Below are 22651 nucleotides of genomic sequence, written 5' to 3'. Positions count from 1 at the left end.
ACGGGACAAAAGTAGCCCTGTTAGATAATGTTTTCACAATATCAGTGTCACCAACTGACAACATGATTTTGAAACTGAATGATGAAATCTGAGTAAAAAGAGGGATAATGTAAATGTTAAAGTTTGTTAGACTTAAAGTTAATTGTTGAGGAATACTGTGTACAATAGAAGAGGCTTTGGATTTAACAGGAGAAAGAGAGAAGCTTTGGGATGTTGTACCTCGCATCCTTGGCATGGTTTACCCGGTCTTTTTGCCTCTACCTCCTGTATTTTTGATGGTGCGCTGGACTTCATTTTTGCTGGTTTATATACTCTGGGCACTTTACCTCTGCTGGTCGGTGCTAAAGTGTGAGTGCTCCCATTGTAAATTGTGATTATGATTGGTTATACATGATGGGCATATTTAATTTGTTTTTAAGTCCCTAGTAAAGTGCACTATGGGTGCCCAGGGCCGGTAAATCAAATGCTACTAGTGGGCCTGCAACACCATTTGTGCCATCCACATAAGTAGCCCTGTAAACGTGCCTCAGGCCTGCCTTCGCAGTTTCTGAGTGCAGGTTTAACCTGCCAGGTCGACCTGGCAAGTCCACTTACTTGCCAGGTCTTAACCTATACTTTTTCTATGTGCAAGGCACCCCTAAGGTAGGCCCAAGGTAGGCCCATGGGCAGGGTGCAGTATGTGTGAAAGGTAGGACATGTGCTGGTGTGTTATACATGTCCTGATAGTGAAATACTGCCAATTTAATTTTTCACTGTTGCAAGGCCTGTCTTTCCCATAGGTTATCATTGGAGCTGCCTTGTAACATTTTATAAGTGTATACTCCAATTGGGAAGAGATCGAGATTTGAAGTTTGTGCTCCCTGTGCTCAGAATTTAAAAATACATCTGTTAGTGAAGTTGGTTTTTAAAATGTGTGTTTGAAAATGTCAATGGAATCTGTATAGAGTAGCTCAAATTCGAGAAATAAGGCACCAATGCGGGACAGCCAAGTCTGATTAGAACTGTCCACAGTCAGGTCTTTTTTCAGTAAAAATTGTTTGGATATTAGCAAACTTATCTAAAGGATATTTCAACCAGGTTGTGACACAATTTGAAGAGAAGGGAGTGGGGGTTATTTTTACATGCCTTAGGTGAAAATAAATTTTTCACTATTGCAAACATTTCTTTGGATGAGTATTGAGCAGCTTTAATTTTAGTGGGACAAAAAGATGTGTGAGAATTGCGAATAAGTCCCTTCTATTGTTTAATTGCTGCGCCTTATGTTATTTTGGCCATGGGGTGCTAAGCCTTTCGCCATGATGTTTCAAGAGCCTGGCAGTGGTGTTTTGCCTTGCAATGTTTGGCAGTAAACTATGAAGCAGTGTGGGTTTGTGTCAGGGCCTGCAATCTCTTTAAAGGAGCAATGCCATCTATGGTGGAGGATAACCAAGAGTCAATATCAGTTGCGGTTCAATTATTGTCTTATGAAAGGTTAAGAGATGCCGCATACAAAGCTGCTGTTGCAATGGTAAAGTTTCGAACATGGGCAAGGGGTTGGAGACTTACTAATACGGTTAGGTTTATTTAAAGGTGATATAGGAGAATGTAGAAATGAACAACATAATAGTCCATCCATACCATGGGCGTAGACTGAAACACAGTGAGAGACTACTAGTTACTGACATTAGGTCAGAAATGTGTCCAGCCTGATGTGTGGTACAATACATTTTGCTGAAGACCAAGAACTGTTAGTGAGTTTAACCCCTTGCGCGCTAGCGGTTTTACCGCTGTGTGCTGGGTTTTTCGAAAACCCGCGTTACATGACGAGCTCAGCTTGTCATCAGCATACGAGCGCAGTAGCTGATGACGAGCTGAGCTCGTCATCAGCATCGAAGGGGTTAACAGATAAAAGACTTGGAATCATTTTTTTCTAAATGAAAATTGTGATTCCCGAGTGCAGTGATGAGTAATAAAAAGAAACTTACCCAATACGTTAGTTACATCGAGAAGTGGAGAAAGAGAGGAAAGAAAAAATTAAAATAATTTCAAATCATCATGATGAGCTAAAAAAACACTAAAGACTAAAATGCCATACGCCGGCATAGGTTGCGAAAGCAGTAAAAAGCTAAACGTGCAGTTCATCAGTAAATGACAGACTAAATCCAGCTGAAGGTTAAAGGGCTGAAGTGCTCCCGCTTGTGGCGGCGTGGAGCAGAGTGCAGTAATGCTGGTCATTCTGAGGATATAAGGTGACGAGTATTCTGCCAAGGTTGCACCAAAACTGGTACTTGGTACTGGTGGATGGTAGTTGAGGGCCCCAGAAAAGGAAAAGGTGGGGCTGATGTTAAGCAGGAATGTAGACATTTAGCATTATTTCGAACAGAGGATTCAAGAATGTTACAGATAAGTTTTTATAAATAATAGTGACCGCTAGCTCTCTGTTTGTGTTGCCACTTCAATCAAGTGATTGTATAACTTGGGGGGGTAGTCAGAGGTAGCCAGTGACATTTCAGAAGCAGAGGACTCTTTAAGTAAAGGCTTAGAAAGAGAAAATCTGATTCATTAGCTAGGACAAATTCATAGATGTCGGCCTAGGTGCTTAAGTAAGCAACGGCAAATAGTGAGAAAGCAACAGGGTGAGGAGAATGTTTTAAAGGTCTCTTGATGTGCAAGTAATGCTAACAGGGAAGGACCTGTCTGTGAGTGAGCAATTTGGAAACACCCAACAAGAGATTGGAACCAAAGGTGAGTAGATGGTGTTAGCCACATACTAAAAAGACTCAGAAGAGTATATGAACATGGTGTAGCATTTGGTTATTAATTGGACCAGAGTTCCTGGTACTGGGAGCACTCCAGGTGTGGACGTGTCTTTCACCGCAACCTCGCTTCCACTAAATAGCCCCCCATGTAGCCAGATGCATGCAGTGAGTGGAGAGGTAAACTACAAAAAATATCAGAGGGTCTGAAGAGAAAGAGGAGAACGCCAAATATGAACTAACAGGAAACTAAATCACCATGCCTAGTGTATAATCTAAGGTCACCCCTACACCAAAACCCACAAAGTGGTCAGGTAAGGATGCCCATCAGTCACCACACGGAACCGCCCTTCATCATTTGGAGAGGTAGCCTGCTCTAAGCAAGTACAGAAGAAGGCACTGGATGCAAAATAGAACGGTTAATGTTAAAGTGACAATGTAGTCCAGCCCCTCCTGGTCAAAGGAGCAAGCTGCTTTGTACTGTGTTTAAATGTATATTTACCTACTTGGAAAATATAACATATTAAAAGAATCGTGAAAACAGTAAGTAAATAAATCTAAAAAAACTAATTTTAGCACCTTCAAGTGGATTCAAGAAGAGCCCAGGGGCAACTCGGTGTAAGGCTGGCAACTCCGATGTTAAAGATAAATAAATAGCTTAAATTCTGAAAATGTTCTGACAGTGAGGAGGAATTAAGCCAGCCAAAACCATGAGAGTAATGATTGAAGAATACTTTTATTGACCTCATCTGTTCATCCATGGACTCCATGTATCTCTCCAAAGGTAAAAGAAATATATATATATATATGTATGTATATATATCCACAGGAGTTTGGGGCTCCGGAAAGAGAGACTTTTGGTGTTTTATGTTTATGGGGGAGCCTGATCCATTTGCGCACCAGACCTACAAAGGATATGCTAAATAGTGAAACGAAGTAATGCGTGAGGAAGGGATTTGTGGCAGGCTGACGTCCTGCTACAATCGTACTGCAGTCTGATTATGCTTCTGGTCGCCAGTAGTAGCAAGAACCAAACTACGGCTTTGTATCTACTCACCTGACTGTCATTATACAGTATTCTAAGACTAACATCAGTGCATGCACCAAAAAGAACTTTCCAAATGGTTTGAAATGCGAGGACTTCCAGTTCGTACATTTACAAAATGCGCATTGCACTATGGGACTTGAAGTTTTTTAACCCAGTCACGTGAATTAAATCTTTTAACAACACCTGAGCTCATGCCTGCGTCATCTTCCACCTGTGAGCAAGGTTATGAAAGCCGAAACGTTAGGAAACGGAAGCTGGCGTTGCTCGGCCATGCAAGCAATTTCAACTGCAGTAGTGGGCTTCAATATGTTTGTTTCTGCACAGCAAGTGTAATTGATGGGCTGCTCTGTGCCCATTTCTTTGAAGACGCCCTGTATGGTCTGGGGCTCCGGAACGAGAGACTTTTGGGGTTTTATATATCGATATATATATATACACACATTGTAGCATTAAAAGGAAACCCATCATGTTGGTGTTCAAAACCTAACATCTAAATGTTAAACTCCCACTTTTATAGTAGAACGATGTAATCCCAGTTGCCGGAAAGGATTTTGTGGCACTAGAATACTTTCAGAACATAGCCCATATAGGCAAAAGAGTAACCTAATGGAGGACAGGTTTGTGTTTGAAGCATTATCCAGTTCCAGCCACTAATCGTGTTAACCCAGACCACTTCATAGGCATTACAGTATCTTCTGCAGGTATCTTCCTAGAATATGTAAGAAGCAAAGAGAGGGTCCCTTCTTGAAAACAGTGAGATGATAGTAGTAATACCACTAACAAATGTGCAAAGTAATGCCAGGAATCCAGTTTAAAAGGGCGCATTAACTTGAACTGACTCAGATGCCTGCATATCCAAATCTCTTAAGTCCCAAAATTCAGAAAGGTAACCCAAACCTGAATACAGATTTGGACTTTCAAGGAAAATTACATAACAGAATCTGATAAAAAAATTACAACCACCATTGTGGGATACAAAAATAAGAGATCATTTATGTTTAAGTTTACGAGACTGGCATTTATCTTGTAATGTATGAGAAAAAAGTCATCCACGATACCTTAACTCATCTAGATGCAACAGGGATGGAGAGCTGCATGTATAATATTGCCATACAGTGGACTAATTATGAATACAGTTTGAAATGAGGAAAGAGGTGCTGCGAGTGCCTTCTGTGGTCTACATGCTGGTAACTAGTTTTCAAATTATTTTTATGACAGAAAAAATGTACTCCGTGCATACAACTGTTATTTATTACCATTATATAATTTTTATCAAATATATTACTCAGCATGTGGCTCTGTAGTTATAAGGGACCAGAAATATGCAAAATAAATGGAAGAAAGGAGAACACATTGTAAGGCATCCTGGAGTATACTGTCCAATGGAAGCACAAAGGAGGCGTGGAAGATGGGAGGAGCTACATAGGCAGCAGAAGAGGCTGAGAGATGCTGCTGGGGGGGGGCAAGGGGGAGCTGGAGAAGGTTTATCTGCGCCTATGAAATCAGAAGAAAGAGAAAACTACCAACAGGGAAGCAATGACGTTGAACAATTCTTTCATAGAACTTAGCCGAACCATACCATCCACCAATCTAGTCATTGCAGACGGTAACAGAGGTGGACAGAAAAGTAAAGCCAGCGAGAAAGAGTAAGAGAGAAAGGAATATTGAAAACTAGAGAAATGAAAGAGCAGGAATGGGGAGTTGGGATCTAGGTCGGGAAGGGAGAGAGAGAAAACCTGATGGACAAGGAAAAAGAGAGAGAGAGAGAGAGCACTCAGCAAAGCCGCAAGGCGCACATAGTGATTTATTACACGTGTTATATATTTATTGTTTATCTCTTTTTTCCACTTTGTTGAAAGATTTTGGGCCTCTGGTTATCTGTTTTATATTTTCAAATGTTTACATCTTTATTTAAAAATTGCTACTTTGTGTGTTTAACAACCATGGGTTTCCGATGGAGATCCAGGACTACGTGTCGATGTCTGCAAGAGAGTCCAGTTCAGCCCGGTATGTCTACACACTAGCTATTACTTACCAGGAAACACATGTCTGAGAGATAAACGACAAAGATACCAAGAGCTTCACTGCATATCTTTTTTCTCTTACAAAGGTAGGAGTTTATCTTTTCTCCCACGGACAGACAGTCAGTTATACCTAGACAAACCTTCCAAATGTCACTCTCGAATGAACACCCGATGGAGCTTTGCGATGCATAAGATTTGCTGGATCAAGTTTGAAATCTCTCATCTCTGGTTTATGCTCTTTTGGTCTCAGTGGGGACCCTGCAAATCCCTCGCTTTTCATTTCAAAGACATAGTAGGATTACTTACACGGGTTGAGTCGGTGCCTGTTGTAGTAATACATTTAAGTATCTTTTTTCCTAAGGCCCGGAATCCAGGCTGGTGCTTGTAACAATTCATAATGGATTAGTTAGAGAAATATCAATGCATATATTAGCTTATGAAGGGCTAGGATTTCTAATATAATTAACTTGCAGAAACTGCCACTGAGCATGCAGTCTTTAAATGTTTGCCTATCGTCCAACAGATCTGCAGGCCTTGCAGAGGCTGATGACAGACAAACAAGGGAGTGGCATGAAATCTGTGATCTTTGAGGTTCCTAGACCGGAAACATGTTTACTGCAGTGCAGCTGCACCCGCCCACTGAAACTGACACCGCACACGCCCTAACTGGTTGATGCCCTACTTAGGTAAGTCTATACAACCTCTCCTCCTGCACAGTAGGAAAGAACACAATATTAATAAAAATGAAATGAGTAAAACATGATCCCAATGTGCTGAATCTATATGGCTGTGGCCAAAACTGACGGACAGGGGAAAACCGCGCAGGCAAACAGGAAAGACCAGACGGAACGCGAACCGCGCAGAGCAAAGGTCAGTCAGGCCTTGAGTGGAAGAACATTACACAAGCAGATGGAGAGTAATATAAAAGCAAGCAATGAAGAGGGCAGCAACAAACCTGAAGTGGTTCACTTAAGTCCCTTTCCCTCCAGATAAAAAACACTTAGCAATATTTTTCAGAAGAAGAGTGTTCAGAAACTGTAAACAGCCATTTATCATCAGACATTGTCGAAGTATGTTTGTGCAGGTAGTAGGCCATTGTATGTACTGTAGGAAGGGAGGCGACGAGCTACATAAAATAGCTAAATAGATAGTGGCGTGCAAAAAGTACAAGAGGGATTATCCATCGCATGGATTTCATATCCAAGTTTCGGCCTATAATGCTTTTGTTAACCACTGGAAGAAAAAAAAATATGGCTGTGGAGTTTTCATGCTCTTGAGCAATTTGAATTGGAGCTGTTTTGCTGGGACTGAAATTCAAGCCTTGCTGAGTCAGCACTCGTTGACCTAGATCTGGAGAATCAATGAATAAAGAAAAGGGCTATCATTTGAGGACATTTGACACAACTATGCCCTGTTCTTTGGTATTCCAAGTGCCTAAGGGTGGGGGCGTTTAAGAGCAGCAATCTTATAAGTAGCTCTGGAAGAGTAAATTCTGTACAAAGAAGAAATGTGTTTGTCTTGTGATCAAAGCTACTGAAAAAAGAAAAGAAATAAGGGATAGATGCATCAAGGTAAAATCCGCTCGCAAAGGGGCAGATTCTCAGAATCTGCCCCTTTGCGACCGGTATTTTTGCATTTGGGATGCATCATCCCAAATGCAAAAATCGCAAAATTGCGATCACTTGCATTTAAGGAATCTCAAATTGGATTCCTTAAACGCAATGCATTAAAGTTAAAAAAAAAATAACGATTTCGCTAATAGGGGCAAATTACCATGAAGTTGAACTTCATGGTAATTTGCAAAAACTTTGAAAAATGCACTAAAGTGCATTTTTCAATGTTCCATTTTACACACAAATATGCCCTTAGGGCATGTGTGTGCGCAAGATGTACCCATATACAGATTTCGGGGGTGCAACAGGGTGTCCTTTTGACACCCTGACACCCTTGAAATTGCAATCTCAATTTGCGATTCTCTAATTGAGATTCGCAAATTGAGATTGTCTTCCCATTCATTCCTATGGGCCTATAGGAATGAATGGGGAGGTATTCCTTAATTGCGACTCACAATTTACGATCGCAAATAAGAAATTTTAAGAAATCACTATTTTTTCAGTGATTTCTTCATGCATAGCATTTTGCTATTCCTTATTAGCTAATCATTATTTTTCGCTAATAAGGAATAGCAAACTGGGTTCTTGATGCATCTTGGGGTAAGTCTCTTAGAAACTGCTTCTACATTTGGCGAATGTGTTGCAGCAGCAGCATCTCTAAAGGGGCATAGTGAATCCTCTGCCCGACTTTTCACACCCTCTTTCAGGTATTCCATAGTTCAGTTTCACTCCATTACTGTGCCATCCAACCGCAAACACGTACATTTAAACCTCATCTGTCTGAGTCCAACATTTCTAAATAACCAACATTATTTTTATAAAACAGTCTTTATACTTTTTTTAATGTAAATCTAATATTTGCTACACTTGTTTTACTGAAATACAGTGGTCGGGCAGTGGGTCATATAGAACATTAATATTGTCCTAGTAAGTAAAGATAATGCTGGGAATACTGCAAGGGTCTGTGTGACAAAAACATGCAGAATATTGAAGTAAGATTGCGATATTCATCTCTAATCAAATACTGTGAATGCAATGCCCTTACCAAGTAGGCTAATGGTTCATTAGAAGGAGCAAAAACTAAAAGGGAAGAGTGGACATCCCTGATGTGGGCCTCAGGTAATATCAAATAAATGAGAATACGATTGATTCACACAAACTCACCATTTTCAATAGGTATACGACAATTGAATCAAGGAAAGAAATAACCTAGACCCTGTTTGTGCAGTGCATTCGAATGAAAGGGTCAATCCAGGGAATAAAAGCTTTTTCAGTGTCCAGCAGAACTGCAACCACTGTAAGATGGGGATCAACTCTTGGGAGTATAACTATTAACGTTCTGAGATTATACGCCATAGAGCATTGTAGTAGAAACCCCAACTGATCTAGCAGTACCAAAAATTGCACCAAGGGTTGAAGATGTTGTGCAAGGAATTTAGCAAATATCTTATAGCCGTATTTAGAAGCAATAGTGGCCTATATGAAGAGCATTCTGTATGGTCTTTATTAGGTTTCTGAACAACCATTATAATGGCCTCTATAGTGGAGCTGGGAAGGCTTCCCATTCAGATTGCCGCATTGTAGACCTCTAACAACCTGAAGGCCAGGATATCCACATATTCTTTATAAAGCTCAGAAGGGAGGCCATCACCACCCGGGGACAAGCTTTTAATTGCTAGTTGGACGTCCTCTAATGTTATAGGAGAGTTTAAAATCTCCCTCATTTCATCATCAAGCCACGCTAGTACAAACTGATCTAAATACCATAGCATCGCACACACATGCCCACTGTACCTCAATGTATAGAGGTGTTCATAGTATTGTTTAAATGCATTTAAAATGAGAAATGGGTCGGGTGGGATCCCTTAAGTACCACACTTAAGTGTGGTAACGGGTACAAACCCAGTTTCGTGTCTGGTAAGCCAGGCAAGTGTTTTACCCAGTCCATCACCCTCACCAAACCTCCTCACTCACACCAGGTCCAGAACCTTCGTCTCTGTACTATGAAGAGGAGCCACATGTCTAGTTGGGACAACTTATCTTGGCCCAGGGAGTAACTATGTGGTCAATTAGCGTGGGGTAGAGCTCTCTGTATGCATTAAACAGATCCCAGAGCTGCATAATATGTGTCAGTGTTTGAGCAGCTCTGGAAGGAGGTTGCGCTACCCCAGATGATGTGTTGGACGCAGTGGAAAAGCGGAGGTTAAAATCCTCCCCATACCATCGGCAAATCACCGTATTTAGCACACAATTGTAAAGTGGCGTCAAAAAAGTCTGCATCATCGATATTGGGGGGCATATAGGTTAGCTAACAACAAGCTCCGAACGTCCAGTTCGCCTGCCATCACTGGCACCCTACCCAATGAGTCTGACATGCGTTACACCAGTGTAAAGTTAATCGTCCTTCTAATGAGTTTGACCACCCTCCATAAATTGGTGGATATGAGAAATAATAGAGGAGTGATCCCCAGGATGCAGCAACGGTGGGATGGCACATAGGAAGGAGATCAATGAGTCTCCTAGAGCAGAACTATGCCAATCTTATGTTGATCCAAATGTGCCGGGACTAGCTGGGCTTATCAGTGGTTATTCAGCCCTCAGAAGTTCCAAGTTAACTATCTAGGCCCACATACTAAGCCATGGTAATAAATATATGTGTAGTGGTGCCTTGTAAAGCACAGTTAGCATAATGGGCTAAGAGTGTATTGCTAATGAGCTCACCACTGGCTGTGAAATTGAAAACAAACAGTTGAAACCCTTCACCAACCCTCAACCTCCCAAGCCAACCCCAAATGTTAGCAAAATCCCTTCACCCTTCAGTTTAGAAAATGATTGTAACTACAACACGGGGTGGGGTCAGAACATGACAAAACAATGTAACTACCATGGTGCCTGCCTATGAATTGCCATACCTTCTACCTAATGATGTATAGAAGAACATGGTAACAAAACATAATCAAACAGATAAAGAAACCATTGAATGAATGGTAGCACTCTGCTTCAAGCGTAACAAGCCCGTGATCAACAGCCTGTATGTTGAAGCCGTAAAGCCATCTATTCATTGTCACTAAGGGTGGGGAATACACATACTCTCACCCACCGGTAGGAGGCCAGACTGGATCCACAAACTCCCTGGCAGAGACTGGTTGAAAAACAAGTGGGTTTTTTCCTGTGTTCGAGTCTCATCTTGACCGGAACCAGCATGGAGTAATTCACCGCTCAGCACCAAAAGAACTTTTCTACCTCTATGAAGAAGAGCCTAGCTTTTTGAACCACAGGAGTGAAATATGAGTAGATAGCGATTTTGAAGCCCTCAAACATAGATTCGGTGTGTCCCTGTTAAGGCGTAGTATGAGGTCTCTGTCCCCATAGATAAAAAACCATGCGACAATGGGCTGCAGCTTCTGACCAGGCTTTGGGCTTGGTGCCAGGTTGTGATGAGTTCTTCTAACAATGAAGGCACTGGACAATCTGTTTCACCCAAACCAAGTATCCAACAGTCTCTCGACACAGGCCTCCATATTAGTATTTGTAGCCGCATCGGGAAGCCCTACAATCTGAATATTATTGTGACTGGCTTTCTCTTCAAGATCTTTGTTTTTTGCTTTGATAGTTTTATGTTCGCTCATAGCTAATGTCAGATCACGATTCAGACCCTTTTGCACATCTTCTAGATCTGAAATGTGAGACTCTGCTTGCACAAGCCTGGTATTTTGCTTGTTGACACGTTCCTGAAATCTGTTCAGTTGAGCTGTCAATGGGTCAATTTACCCTCTATGGACAGGGGACTTTCCTGCGCCTCATTGAACATCAACAGCAAATTAGTGTCCTCCGGTGGGACAGCGGTCCCCCCAGTCCTCCTGCAATTTTAACTAATGTTGATCAATTTTAAACAATTTCTTGTTTATGTTTTGGGAGCTTCCCAGTAGGTCAGTTGTGCCCACAACTGTTGTAAAACTGCTTTATTGGAGGCCTAGTGTAAACTAGGTCTGAACCGGGAGCTCTCACTATTGTGTCCCTAGGGTTTCAGAGTGTGTTTATACAGTTAATAAAGTTCAAATCAATAATAATTCAATGGACTCATTCAACAAATTTTTAAGGTTTAAAGGCTTATTTAGTAAGCATTGTTTCAATACCTTATTTCAGAAATATTGACAAAAATAACATGGGTTCAAATATCCATAAAGTAATTCAATTGTTATCCACAACAAATACAGTAAACAAAATTACACATTTCCCAATGCATTTCGGGTCTAACTCGACCCTTCTTCAGGGGAATTTCAAAAAGTAGCAATAAGTTCTGTAAACAGTGTCAAGCACTTCAGCCCAGCCATTTAAGGACTGTTAGGAGCACCAAACAGTGCCTGAAATCGGACTGAAGTTAGACCCGAAATGCATTGGGAAATGTGTAATTTTGTTTACTGTATTTGTTGTGGATAACAATTGAATTACTTTATGGATATTTGAACCCATGTTATTTTTGTCAATATTTCTAAAATAAGGTATTGAAACAATGCTTACTAAATAAGCCTTTAAACCTTAAAAATTTGTTGAATGAGTCCATTGAATTATTATTGATTTGAACTTTATTAACTGTATAAACACACTCTGAAACCCTAGGGACACAATAGTGAGAGCTCCCGGTTCAGACCTAGTTTACACTAGGCCTCCAAAAAAGCAGTATCAGATTTACCCAGGACAGCAAGAGAGGGAAAGTTACACCTATGAATTACAGGTCGAGCTCAGACAGCACAACAGCGCTGTGTTGCTAGAAATGGCTCACAGGCAGTAATTGTCAGATTAGTGTGCAGGAAGCAGCCCCAGGAAATCCACAGTTGCACTGGGGAGGCTGCCACTGGAGACTACCCAGACCAATATGTGGCAAACAGTCCACACTCACTGCACCAGAAGGCAAAGGGTGGAATCAATCAGGGGGGCCAAATCCTACAATGCAGCACAGTCCATGAGGAGGGAAGCAATGGACGCTGCTGCGTGTGGTCACCGAGGTGGAACACCTGACCAGGGAGATCAGCAAAGATATATATATATATATATATATATATATATATATATATATATATATATATATATATATATATATATATATATATATATATATATATATATATATATATATATATATATATATATATATGAGAATTAACTCCTTGCAGTTTCGCCTTGCATAGCCCCAGCAGCACGCTACGCCAGCATAGAAGGAGACGGACCAACCAGGTACAGCAAGATGGATTTCTTTATTCACAGAACAACAGTATATATCACCATGACTGGTGAACGTACAAGCCGCACTTAAGGGTAGACGTATTAAAAGATAAAAATATGTTCTCCTACATGGCAAAGGTATTTTTCCCTTTAAATTATCCATGCAATGCTTTCAAACTGCAGGCCAGCTAGAGCCCAGTGATGCTCTGGGCAGCCATACATTGTTGGCATATATGTGGGTGGTTACATACATTCCAGCGAGCCCACATTTCACACTTACATTCCAGTGGTGCAATTTCAGTGCCATCTACCATGGTTTTCTAGGAATCCTAAATGGACCAACTCAGTAAACCATTTTTACCAATAGCATTTTAGGATTTAGCACACACACTATGGCCCTGAATATGGTGGTGTAACACTAGCCACTGCAGCTCCTGTGGTAGAGGTGTAGCCTCCTCTGGCACTGTGCGCGGGCGGGCCAAGAGCTCCTGACTGGGTCCAGAGCTTAGATGGCTTCCTCCATGCACTTTGCAGAGGGACCCACTCAAGTTTCATGAGGGCACTGCCTGAATAGCACTATTACCTTGCACAGAGTCCTAACAGGAGCCATGAATAGAGTCCAGAAACATCAGGAATCACCATTGAGAAAAGGAACATATGTGGCATTTTGCTATACAGCACCAATAACTAATCATGACAGATTGAACCGTGGCAGGCCTAATTTACTTTTTCATCCTTTTACTAATCATAAAATAAGTACTATTAAGTTGAGTAATAATACCACTGATTATTCAAGTACTTAAATACAGTTCTATGAGTAATGTCCAGCATAGTGATTGGCCCTGTCGCTATTGCTATTTCTTCAATATTTGAGACATCTTTGTTTTAGGTGAAGAATTAGAGAAGTTTCATGTAGTATACTGTGATCTCCTTTATGCAGAATTCCAGAAGTCAACAGAGACTGCACGCTGAAGAGTTTAGAAAGAATGAGAAATAGGTAGAGTAGTTAATTAATAGTTCTAGCTAGTCCAAGTTAGCATGAAGATAAAATAAGAAACTAGCAGTGGTAAAGAAAACATGTGAGACCGCGGATTCTGTCCACCAATAGCCACTGAGCTCATTGGGGCATGTGCTGCCATCAACCAGTTATGATTTTTCCCAATTTAAACATAGCTTCCATTTGGTTGCATAGTGGGAACACACGTACAAATTGCTATCTTGTAATGGCTTTTCTTATGTTTTAAGAAAAAATAAAACACGACCACCAAATTATGTGCGCATTCACAGAGGCCATCTTTTCATTTTTTTAAGTTTATAATAAATTAATACAAGATGTCAGTCATGCAAATGTGACTACTCGGCTTTCTTTGCACGGTTTCTTTTCCCACGTAGCTGCCTGAACAATGCTTTGTCAATGCTGGCGGCATGATTCAACAAGCACTGGCAAAGCCAAATGCATTTGTCACATTAAGCGTGGATCACATCCTCACCAGGTAGAAGGGCAGTGATCAGAAAGAAAGCAAGGGGGAATAGGAGGAACAGGGGAGACATTAACACAAGGAATTTCTTAAAGTGACTAGCAGAACATTTAATTTCCAGAGCTTTTAGCCCCTGAAGCGTGGCTGTCGGCCAATAGACAAGTGCCACACTCCCTCCCCAGTGCATCTGTCATCCATTGGCCGATACTGGGGAGTGTTAGAAAGGTCCCTCTGGTGCTCTGCACCACAGGGTTTCTTCCCCCCCAACCCCCATAAGGCTCGGGCTGCTCAGGAAGAGCTCCCCGAGCAGCCAGAGCTTTTTTCTTTGTTTGTAATGATGATCAGCATGCAGGGCACGCTCAAGGCACTACATTACAAAAGCGAAGGAAAAGGAGCCAAACAGCTTGTTTCACTTTCACTGAATCAGTGTTTGGGGCATATCTCAGCCCCCAAGTACTGATTTATGGGAGAGGTATCTTTGGAAAGGGAAGAATCTCACCTTTCTAATGGAATCGCTGCCTGGTGTATTGCCACTTGGGGATCGCCCCAAGAGAGCGATCGCCAAGAAGGAATTCATCCACCAGCCACTAGGGATAGGGGGAGCAGACCCTTAAGCAAGGGCTTGTGCTCCCCAACCCTCCTCCAAACCTTCAATTTTGCTGCCCTCCCCCAGGAGGCAGATGGGGCAAATACCCCTGATCTGCTGCCTGGGGGTGGGGGGGGGGGGGGCAGAAATCCCACTAGTTACCAGGGATTTTCTTTTTATATATATACAAATACAGGGGTTGGGGTAGGGGCTGCCCACCAGGGCGTGGTCATGCACCCACCCCAATGTACATGCAAAACTCTTCCTGACGCTCTAGGGGGACAGATGGGGCGAGTATCCCAATTTGTCAACCCATGAAGGGGGCAGAAAGCCCAGTGATCTTTTTATATATAAAAAAATATGGGGTGGGGGTGCCCATCAAGGAATGTTGCCATCCCCCTCCCCCCCGCAAATATACATGCAACAGTCTTTCTGCCTCCATGGGGGCGGATTGAGGAAATTACGCAGAAAGCCCACTAGACACCAGAGGTGTGTGTGTGTGTGTATATTTCCAACCACCAAGTGAACAACAAAGCGTGGTGCACACTTACAATTTATAATTAAATTATGTCGATATTTACAATAAAAAAAATATATTCATATATGGTAAAAGTATGGGAGTTTGGCCATGGCCAGGCTCCCACCCCATTATGTGTGCTACAGTCTTTCTGTCCCTCAGGGGGTCAGATGGGGTGATTACCCCCAATATGCTCTTCCGGATGACATAAAGCCCACTAGACACCAAGGTATATTTTTTTTAAAATAGACATGGGGTACACGCGCCCCACCATGAGCATGGCCATACCCCATTCCAGAAAGTGCACACTAACAGTCTTTCCGCCCTCTGGATGGCGGAATGGATTGATTGCCCCCAATGTGCCCCCCTCACTATGGGGAGAAAGTCCACTAGACACCAGAAAAAAAACATAGGGGTGGGAGTTGCTCAGCAGACTTTCTGCCCCCTAGAGGTGGATGTAGATGTACAGGTGTAAATGTACAGGTATTTATATAGCGCAAATCTCCAACCAGGCTCTAAGCGCTTGCTTAGGGAACCCGTCCTGGTATTCCCCTGTGAGATAACCCCAGCAGGGTATCCGCAAGGTGAAAGCCAGGCATCCCGCCGCGAGGGGCCGTTGTGGAGATTAAGCAAGCTATTGCCCAGAGTCGCAGAGTGTGAATCCGTGAATCGAGTAGGCACCGGAGCAAGAATTGTCGAGTCCATGGACATTTTAGGACTCAAGACCCCGCCGAGCCGGGAATTAAACCCTGGTCCCAGGTTGACCTCTGCTTCCAGGTCTGCCTCCTCTAACCAGTGAGCCACACTTCTCCATGGATGGGGAAGTTACCCCCAATTTGCTTCCCCGGGCAGGAAAGTCCACTAAAAAAGAGGGACTAAATGTATGCAATATTGTTTTGTTGGGGGGCCTTGGGCATGGTCCTGTGCTCTCACCACTCCAGGGCCCATTAGATTTGTCTGCTCCCCCCCTTTCCCCGGAAGAGTGGATAGGGGTATTCACCCACAATCTGCCTTCTCCAGGCCAGGCGGGGGGCAGAAAGCACAGTAAAAGCCAGGGGTTTCAAAATGGCACCAAAACAAACAAATGAGGTGGCGGCTTAAACTGGCATCAAGCCATACCACCACCCCAGAAGGGGTAACAGTGCCTTTCTGCCCCGTGAGCAGATAGGAAGTTTGTCTCTTTTGCCTTGGGGAGGCAAGTTGAATACCACACCCTAAAACAACTTAAAAAACAGTTCATATGTTCTTGGCATCTGGCTGGCTTAGCAAACAGTGCTATACTCGAACTCAAAGAGTAGTATAGTAACTAAAAGGTTACTAGTATCTAGCCCCATCAGGAAGAGCAACCTGTAGTACTAATTCCGGGAGTAGACATGTCTTGGAGATCATAAAACTCAATGTCATTATTTTATTTTTTAAATACCTATCACTGGTGTAATAGAACCTTTACTCCTGTGGTGGCTCTGAATACCTGACTTTTGTTTTCCAAGAAAGCACAGGTGGCACTAACTCAGATTAACTCAATAATGTATCATCAGCTGGGTTATAAAAAGTGAAACAACTTTATTAGGAAACAAAGTCAGAAACTCCTTCTTCCAAGTCGCATTTCCTTCCAACAACCACTCAGACACCTTTGCTCTGCTGGACTCCTACCTGCAACACATCCCACGTATGCACAGAACCAGACGAGGAGGACAGGGGTCTCTCGCATCTCTCCTAACGCTTGGAACGACCACCCATGCCACATCAGAGCCTCCCCCCCTTACATTCCGCAAGAAGCTGAAGACCTGGCTTTTCAATTAACCAACCCGCCATAGCCAGGGCTAGGCACACACACCTGCTCAGTGCCAGGATACCCTCACGGATGATCGCGCGCTCTACAAGTACACAACAGAAATAATGGTTATTGCAGGCATGACAGACATGTGTGGAAGAGCATCCAGATGATGGAAAAAGTGGTATTTGAGATACGAAGCCCGAGCAAGAGGACTACTGCATAAAAAAACAAAGCAGTAGCTGTTTACAGAGAACAGTGTATAATAGTGTTTGAGCAGTAAAGCCAATACCAATTAAAAGCAATACATCAATACATCGAATATGTAAACATAAGCTAAGGGCAAAAGAGAAATATGACATGTTGACAGTTTAATATAAGTGGTATAGGCTTGAATAGGTCATGAGGCTGCCCACTGCAAGGAGTGATGGAGTTCCTGGGGAAGTGGTGAGTAAGGGCTTTTAAGATCACGGCCTCTTTGAATCCAATAAGACAGTGAGCATCTCTGAGACAGCTGCTGGGGGTTATTCCAACTAACAGAAGAATCGCTTCAGATATGTCTTTGAAGTAGTAGAGTGTATCGCTAGCATTACTATTTTGCACGTGCTAGAGCGGGATACGATTTAACATCAGCCTAATTTGTACAAGCAGCCAAGGTCCACTCTGAGGATCACAAGAACATTAGGATTATATATATGGCGAAAATAGAGGGCAAAACTCAATGTCACTGTATGAGCACCGTAAAACACAGCAAACATAAGATCTGCTTCTGATCGACTCTGCCCGTCCCTAAAAGGCAGGTGACAAGTAGCTTTTACTTACACTCATGGATTCGTCTGTTTCCGGGGTTTCTGCGGTCCCACTGTCATAGTTCGCCAGCTGAGCCATTTCTACATCAAAGGGGAAAAACAATCTTTAGCACATTGTACCAAGTAACTAACATCTCTTGCAGCACAGTGTCCCGTCCTACCAAACCACTTTCCTTTTTAGATTATATTACTAGATTAATTTATTACAGAGTAAGTGACAAAAGAGTATTAGGCGAGGACCAGATGTCCGCGAGCTACATTGAAGGGCCTCTCAATGGCTGGTACATTATAAACCACCCTGGAAGGCAGCACCTTTTCTGCAAAAGGGGAGGGTCAGTTGTGGTCATTTCTAATCTGTTATATAAGGTATAGGTTAAAGATGCACTGGCCCAAAATACAAGACTAAACCTCATCTGCAACACAACAAGTGAGGGGACAGTTCTAAAAGAAACGTACTGATTTATCTTCCATATTTCGGGATCATACACATAATTGAGGAAATTATATTTATTGACAGTGGTTCGAGTAAACTGTGTCAGTTGGAACACAAACAAGGGATGTGTTGCCTTGCCATCTGTAATATGGAAATGTATATTAAAACGATTTCTACATTCCAGGAACCTCTTTAGTCTATTATACCATTTCCATGTGCTTCATCTGCTTTTAGGCGAAGGCCACGAAAGGCGATCTAGGGCTTTTATTATGCAGCTACAGATACTATAGATGTCTGTGCAAGTCAGACAAGTAAAATATGCAAACAGAAAAGGATGGAGAGAGAAAAAGAAATAAAAAAAGACAAAATGACTATTGAACTAAGCTAGACACACAGTCAAGACGGAAAGTTGCCTAATTACTTGCGTAAAATCTATATCCCTACAGATTTCTATCTAATGTACATGCATAATCAGTCAAACACAATCTTCCTGTTTACTGGCAAAAAATTAATATAAATGTTGAGACTGCAACTTGAAAGTAACCACGCGCCCAAAAGGTTCACTGGGCGCTCGTATCATATAACACATTTTACCTTGGAAAATGATTCACAAAACCCATATCCAATAATTTACGGAAAATAATATATATTCAGTCATTATCTGATGTAACAATAATAGTCTAGAGACCACCTATATGGGCTACTTCAATGGATATTGCTTTAAGGTTCGGGAAATGTAATTAAATATATAACATATTCCCTCATCACTAAAACTACCGCTTATAAAGGACTGCATGATGTACAAGTTATGTTAGCAAAGGTATTGTTACATGTGCTAGTTCAAAACCACATTATTTCCTGGTTAGTGTAAAACGATAGGATTTATACTACATATTTTTACTCAGCATCTCTGGACACAATATAATATCAAGTGATTGAAACCCGACTCAGAGTAAATTACATTTTATTACATGTTTATTCTAGTTTAGAATGTAAAACCAAGTTTCTATTAATGTTCATGAAAACTGCTGTAACAAAAGTCCCAGCCCAAAACCAATTGCAATGTGCAAGAGAACTATTTTTTTGACTAAAGAGCCTTTATCTGGAAAATACATCTTATTTGCAAACAGTGGGCAGTAATGGAATGGAAACTGGAGTCAGCATTTAAAGCGCACAGCTAAGGAAGCGTTTCGCGGCGCCCGAGGACGTTTCTAAAACTCATCTAAATACCATTAAACAGCTGTCCTTTTATTTCATTGATTTAAACCCTTCCTGAAGACCCGTGATTCCGAAAGGTAAAGACGGTAATTTAAAAGCCACAGGGGGAACAAATCTCCCTCAGGGAGCCCTTTGGAAAGCCAGCCACACTCTCTGATAAGTGACAAATCTGGTGTGGTATTGCTTTCAATATAGTATAAATTTAAGTGTCATTATCCCAGTAATTCATGGATCATTTCCCTGCAAGACAGACACCGCGGCCGCAGCAGCAGACACGGCGGAGGGAGTAATAGCGAGTTTAATCTCTTCAGATCCTTTCATGCCAAGGAAGTTTCTTTTATATCATTTCCCTGCTCTGTTCCAATTGAGCAGTACATGGGCAATTATAGGAAACATGTCGCAGTTTGTCCACCAAATCGTCCCCTCGGACTGACAGTAAAAAGCGCCAAACTCTATAATCTCGATACAATGTTAAAAGAAACAGAATGTTCCTCGCTTTTAAGAGTTCCATCCGGAATAATGGTTCTAAAGTAGGTTTGCCCTTAATAGAACCTGCCTAAAATGGACCAGGCTGCTGTGAAAGCAGGGTTTGGGATCTTGAGAAGCAAAAACTTGGCCAAATTAGCATTCTTTTTTTATTGGTTGTCAGTCCAAACTCTGCATAGAGATTTCTTTTATTGGAGTAATTAAATAAACCCAAAGATAGAATAGTATGTCCTCAGAGACCCCACCCTCAAAGGTAAGCTGAGAGGAATGGCAGCCTGCTACCTGGAATGTGATGTCCTACTGGATAGAGCAGACAGGGCAGTGTCTTTCTTCATCTCTTTCTTTCTATGGAATGCTTCGGGTACTTACTTGGAACTTGGATGTTGATAATTCAGGTTCACAACCCTTGTTGGTACATAGCCAGATCTTAGAATGCCTCTTGAACACCACACTGATTTAAAGGTCCCCTCGTAGATGCAAGAAAGCTTGAATGTTTTTGACACTACTGCCAACACATTTCTGAAAAGTGTTTGTACTATGAGCTCTTGACCCTGAGCTCTTGACCCTGAGCTCTTGACCCTGAAGTCTTGCCAGCTTCCGTCAGAGGCTACAACCGTCGCAAACATGCAATCTTCTTGCTGGTTGTTCAAGGTTCACACATCCAGGTTGATTTATGCATTATTCAATGGTGCTACTTATTATCAATTTTGATATATTCCGTGTTATTTTGCTGTGTAACGGTGACAGTATCAACGGACGGCATTGTTGCAGGAGAGAGAGACAGATTTTTATTTTATTTTCAAAAAGATTGCAAAACATGCAGATTACATTTTTCAGAATCTAAATGTGTATGCGGGCATGGCTTCTCTCATCACAATGAGCCCTAGTCACATAGATTTGCTTAGCAATAGGTGCGACACACTCCCAGGGCCCGCCTTTGCTCAGAAAGCATCCTGGGTGAAATCAAACCGGGCGCCTTGTGTGATCCTCCTCCGCTCTGCTCCTACATAGCCTTTTCTAAGCGCTGTATATAATAGGAGCTACTAATTAATAGGAAATACACAGCTGCTGCACTACTCTTTTTCTGCCTGCCACTGTTGTACCCGCTAAAGCGTATGCCTGTCTTGCTCATACTGCTTCAAATTAACATTAGCTGTGAGCGACTCCATGCGTGTGTGATAGCTTCATCCATCCCATTGCACATCAGCCAACATCACTTTCCGTGTGCATGTTGGAATATTAAGACCCCAAGGGCAAGATTAAAAGCAAATTGCCACTATCACGTGGATACCTTCATCTATTCTATTCCTTTGCATTTTAATAAAAATCACTGTGTATATGCACTGTGCATGTGGGAATATTAGGACCCTTATGACAGGGTTAAAAACAAAACGTCAAGCCTCAGAATGAAATAGAGTGTCAGTTGTAAGTTCAGGACCAGTGGATACTTTCATGCAGCCACTGGGGATTGGTATAAAGTAGAGTTAGTCCCTCCCCCACAAAAAAAAATTAGTACAAGTCGATTTGTTGAGGGTAAAAAAGAGTTCTATTTATTTTGGTATGAAAAAAGACACTTAAAAAAAAAAATTAAAACAGGCCCCACTTACGCCCTCATCCTCTTGGACCTCTTGGCCGCCTTCAACACCGTCTGCCACCACACCCTGTGTACACGCCTCCACGACGCAGAAATCCACGACAAAGCTGTGGACTGGACCGCCTCCTTCCTCACCGAAAGAACACAAAGGGTACGCCTCCCTCCATTCCGATCTGAAGCCACCAAGATCACCTGCGGCATACCCAAAGGATCTTTACTCAGTCCATCCCTTTTCAACGTCTACTTGGCACCACTCGCCAACATCGTCCGATCACACAACCTCATCTGGGGGCAGATGTATCAAGATTCCATTTTGCACTTCTCAAATAGCGATTGTTAAGGAATCGCTATTTGGGAAGTGCAAAATGGTATGTATGTAGAAAATCGCTATTTATTAGCGATTCCTTAGAATTCCTTAATTGCGATTAGCAAATTGCTAATCGCAATTAAGGAATAATTTCCCATTCATTTCTATGGGCCAGGAGGCCCATAGGAATGAATGTAAAATTATACTCAATTTGCGATTAGCAATTAGCTAACCGCAAATTGAGAATAATTTCAAGGGTGCAAGGGTGTCTTAAGGACACCCTGCTGCACCCCTGAATTTGACATGTACATGCATATGGCGCATATGAGCGTCATATGGTACCTTTAGAATTTAAAAAAAGTGCTTTTTGAAAAGAATTAGCAAATTACCACCAACTACAAGTTGATGGTAATTTGCGAATTCTTAGTCCAAAATCGCAACACTGAAATGCTTGATACATTTCAAATCTAAATTCGCAATTTGCATTTCTTAAAAGCCTCGCAATATTAAGGAATCGCTAAATTAGCGATTCCTTAATATTGCGAGGCTTTTTGCATGATACATTCCAAATCCCGTTTTTTTTGTCGCAAACGCTGCTATTTTCCGAATCGCAGCGTTTGCGACAAAAAAAACGGATGATACATCTGCCCCCTAATCTCTTATGCCGACGACACCTAGCTGACCCTCTGCCTCACCAAGGACCCCGCCACTGTCAAAACTAACCTCCAAGAATAAATAAAGGGCGTAGCCGAATGGATGAAGAACAGCAACCTGAGACTGAACTCGGACAAGACAAAGGTCGTCAT

The 22651-nt window shown here is 42.0% G+C and overlaps 1 protein-coding gene across 7 annotated transcripts in view; it reads right to left on the bottom strand.

Moving 5' to 3' along the window:
• Window positions 1-22651, bottom strand: part of MAST4 (microtubule associated serine/threonine kinase family member 4) — a 1854902-nt gene that overhangs the window by 166981 nt on the left and 1665270 nt on the right. For all 7 annotated transcript variants that reach the window (XM_086960700.1, XM_086960701.1, XM_086960706.1 and 4 more), the window contains one exon: window positions 17821-17888. In XM_086960700.1, the coding sequence (XP_086816826.1) occupies window positions 17821-17888 (68 nt within the window). The remainder of the gene's footprint in view (window positions 1-17820; window positions 17889-22651) is intronic.

Source organism: Lissotriton vulgaris, chromosome 3_1 (assembly GCF_964263255.1).
Source record: "Lissotriton vulgaris chromosome 3_1, aLisVul1.2, whole genome shotgun sequence".
In the NCBI taxonomy this organism is placed as follows: Eukaryota; Metazoa; Chordata; class Amphibia; order Caudata; family Salamandridae; genus Lissotriton; species Lissotriton vulgaris.
Note: the sequence above shows the minus strand (reverse complement) of the source record. Positions and strands in the feature narration are given on the sequence as shown.